This window comes from Arachis duranensis, chromosome 4 (genome assembly GCF_000817695.3).
Source record: "Arachis duranensis cultivar V14167 chromosome 4, aradu.V14167.gnm2.J7QH, whole genome shotgun sequence".
Classification (NCBI taxonomy): Eukaryota; Viridiplantae; Streptophyta; class Magnoliopsida; order Fabales; family Fabaceae; genus Arachis; species Arachis duranensis.
In genome coordinates, this window is record NC_029775.3 from 109,079,977 (window position 1) to 109,083,455 (window position 3,479).

The 3,479-nt window shown below is 28.9% G+C and overlaps 1 protein-coding gene across 1 annotated transcript; it reads left to right on the forward strand.

Moving 5' to 3' along the window:
- Positions 1–635: 635 nt before the first annotated feature.
- Positions 636–2,914, forward strand: LOC107485763 (uncharacterized). The gene is made up of 7 exons (XM_016106296.3): positions 636–696; positions 1,133–1,205; positions 1,287–1,362; positions 1,502–1,914; positions 2,020–2,097; positions 2,330–2,390; positions 2,474–2,914. The coding sequence occupies exons 3-7, from the start codon at positions 1,339–1,341 to the stop codon at positions 2,603–2,605; spliced, it is 708 nt and encodes a 235-aa protein (XP_015961782.1). The 5' UTR covers positions 636–696; positions 1,133–1,205; positions 1,287–1,338; the 3' UTR covers positions 2,606–2,914.
- Positions 2,915–3,479: the final 565 nt, after the last annotated feature.

Here is a 3,479-nt window from a genome sequence, read left to right on the forward strand (position 1 = left end):
CGCATATGCTCCTACAAATTCCAGAACTCTCCTCCTCTGTGGTGTCTCCCGACGCTTTCCATTCCTACGAACGATATATCTCGGGAGTTTCTCGGCGCATAGTTTTTTTGTTTGGGCTCTTGAGAGATCCAGAATACAAAGTTTGTCTAATGAGCAGGAGACGTAATGATAAGGTAAATCTTCTGACACCAGAAGAAGATTTTAAGTTTTTGCCCTAATTGTTGCATTCTCAAGAGATTCTTCTGTACATCCTTTTTTCCTTTGCTTTTCTTCTCATTTTTTGGTGGTTCATTTCTCAGTAATTTTATCAACTACAGTTTTGGATTCTAAAAATATCGACTGAATACTTTTATGAGATTGTGCTGAGTTCAAGTATCCTTTGTGACTATTTTCTTCCTAAACGTAAGATTTGTGTTTGTCTGACATGTTGCTGTATATTAATATGAACCAATATAAGATATTGTCATATATTTTCACATGCATGTCTCATTCAAGGAAACTTTGGTTCTCAATTTAAAAGAAAAGAAAGAAATATTTGATTTCCACAACAAGGCATGTTTCATACTTAGTTGAGTGCAACATCTCACTCTTATTAACTTCTTCTTTTCTTTTTTTTTATGCTTTTTGTTACCAGGTTTTGAAGTGTGGATAAGAGCTAATTTTGATGGTCATTCTGATTATTAAGCCAGATTTAAGGTAACATGCCAAAAAATAACATAATAACATGGTGGAAATTCAAATGATATTAACAGAAAACTATTTTTTTATTTATTTTTCTTTTCCGGTTAACTAATTCTGTTTAATTCACATTGTATTGGCTGTGTCAAATTAACTAATTTTGTATTACTATGTTGTATTCAATAAGAAAAAATATTAAACAAAAAATTCAAATATTATATTTTTAATGCTATAATAAAAATCATCCTAAAGATAGTAGTAAGTTATTAATTTGCAACTATTAAGCACCTTATTAGTCAAAAATTTTTTAACTAAGAATTGTGCAATATCTTAATATTTATCCCTGGTTACTGCATCTTTTTTTTTTTCTGTTCTCTTTCTTTTCTCCAATTTTCAGGATTATATATTTTCATACAATACTCCTTTTTTTCTTTTTTTTGTGTGTTTTTTTCAGATAGCTGAAATAGGTTTTTCGGACATTAATTTGCTACAATGAGCCTTATTGCACGTAGAAGTGATCGCACAAGGTTGAGATTATATTGTTTTCCTTTTCTATTAAGGATATCTTGTTATTTATGCTGGAAACATACTGAGTTGGTTTAATTTAGGCGTTTCTTTGGGACAAGAGAGCATTGACGAAATGATAAGGAAGAAACAATTATGTTTCGTGCATACAAAGGACGGGTATATATTTAGATTAATATATCATTTCTGGTTTTTTTATCTTGGTCCATGTGATCAATACATAAATCATATATAACTGAATTAATAAAATTAATGGTAAAAAATTAAATGTATGTGATAAGTCTCTTTTTGTTTTTAGGATGATGTTTTGCTTCCAGAGATAGTAGTTGCTAGATATGGGGTCGAGCTGAAAAATGAAATTGTCCTGATTGATCTTTGTGACAACTGTATCAAGCTTAGATTAAAAAAATGGGGAAACAAAATCTGGATACCTTCCGGTGAGGTAGACAAGTTATTTGCTTTCTATAAGTTCAAGAGTGCGGTGAAAATCGGTCTAATGCATGTCACAAGTGTCATATTTTTTGTGACTCCTGTGGATAGGCGAAGTAAACCAATTTATATGGATTTCTATGCTTTTCACTATGTTAAAGATATTGTTGATATATCTTTACTAAAAGTAATTCAAGATGAGTTGGGATTGAACTATTTTGACGGACTGGATGATGTTTCATATGGTATAGAAGATAATGAGATGCATCGAAATATGAAAAGGTTAGAGTTCATAGTTTTCCCTTTTTTTTAATTCTTAATTATTCTTAGTTTTATGCGTCTTATATTCTAACTACTGTATTTATTTTTTTTTTATTACACTTGAAGTTCTGGTGTGCAAAGGATTCAAACGAACACTTCCAATGGAACTACTGTCAAGAAGAGGTCAATAACAAAAAAAAGAGGGTGTGTTAATTTTTTCCTGGTTTAATATTAGATTGTTGTTGCATGTGTTGTTGATTTTCTCACTCTTGATATCATTTAATTAATTGATGAGTTTTGTTACATTTTAAGCGTATTGATTTCAGTAATCAAATTCTGTCTCACACTATTCTGTATAAGGTTATCTTATATCTTTCACTGTTACAATTTTTAGTTTGCTCATATTTTTCCTATCAATTAAAATTGAAATATATAGATGTGTTGCTGAACATTATAGCAAGAGGTTAACGGAGTATGATATGAAGGCTGATCGATTTGTAAGTTTTTGTAACTATTGTTTCATACCTGTTGATGAGTTTTTTATTTTAAGACCTGTTTCTAACCCCTTTTTATTTAACAGTATATTCGCTGTGAGTTTGCTAGATTATTGCTTAAGAGTGGTGGATCGGAACAATGGAAATTTACTGTTAAGGACTCAAAGATTACTAAACCCTTTACAATGCATGTGTTGAAAAGTAAGGGCAAGAATTGAGAGTACAAAATTGGACCCAAATGGAAAGATTTTGTCAAGATGCATAAACTTAGTCCTGGATATTTATGTGTATTTAGAAGTGTTTCGAACAAAAATCATTTGGTTCAGGTTTCTGTGGTTAGAAACTAATTATTCAGATGCTTTGATACTTTCTTTTGTTAATTTTGGGATATGTATTCTATTTTGGACTCTGGGTTTTTGATTATCTAAAATTCAAAATATGTATGGGATGTGAACTTGTTGGTTAAGTTAGTTAGTTTTTTATATCAGATGTGAACAGTCAAATTAATATGCTATTTGGTTATATCATTTTCCCACTTAACTTTATACTTACTGCAATTAGATGCTTTTCTTTTTATATCATTATCATGATGTGTTAGATCCTAATTAGCATTGATATGAAGATATTATATCTGACAGATTACTATATATGTTTAGATACAATTTATGTTTAACAATATTACAACTTGATGTTTCTTTCAAGTTGTCTTCTAATAAAAACTTTCTAATTGGTTGACATTTGTATTGTTTTGATTTTTTCTAACCATTTCTAATTGGTTGACATTTGTATTGTTTTGATTTTTTCTAACCATTTAATTCTGATATGATCATAATTTTTTTAAACTAATTTTATTCAGTTTGATCATCTACTTTATTTCTCTTTAGAACATTGTCATCTTTGAATATGGCTATGTTTGATTGATTGGATATATAATTAAACAGAAAAAGTTATTTAATTAATACTTTTTTTTGTTTAAATATAACTGTGTTTGTCTAATAATAGATTTTCTTTTTATTATAAGGTCTTTAATACTGTTTTAACTTGAATATAATTTTGATTTGGGGAGATCATTATTGAATAATTCAGTTTTTA

Excerpts from the sequence above, each read along its gene's own strand:
- LOC107485763 (XM_016106296.3), top strand. The coding sequence starts at position 1,339 with ATGTTTCGTGCATACAAAGGACGG. Across the intron at positions 1,915-2,019 it reads ATGCATCGAAATATGAAAAG|TTCTGGTGTGCAAAGGATTC; the intron begins GTTAGAGTTCAT and ends TTACACTTGAAG. Across the intron at positions 2,391-2,473 it reads ATATGAAGGCTGATCGATTT|TATATTCGCTGTGAGTTTGC; the intron begins GTAAGTTTTTGT and ends TTTATTTAACAG.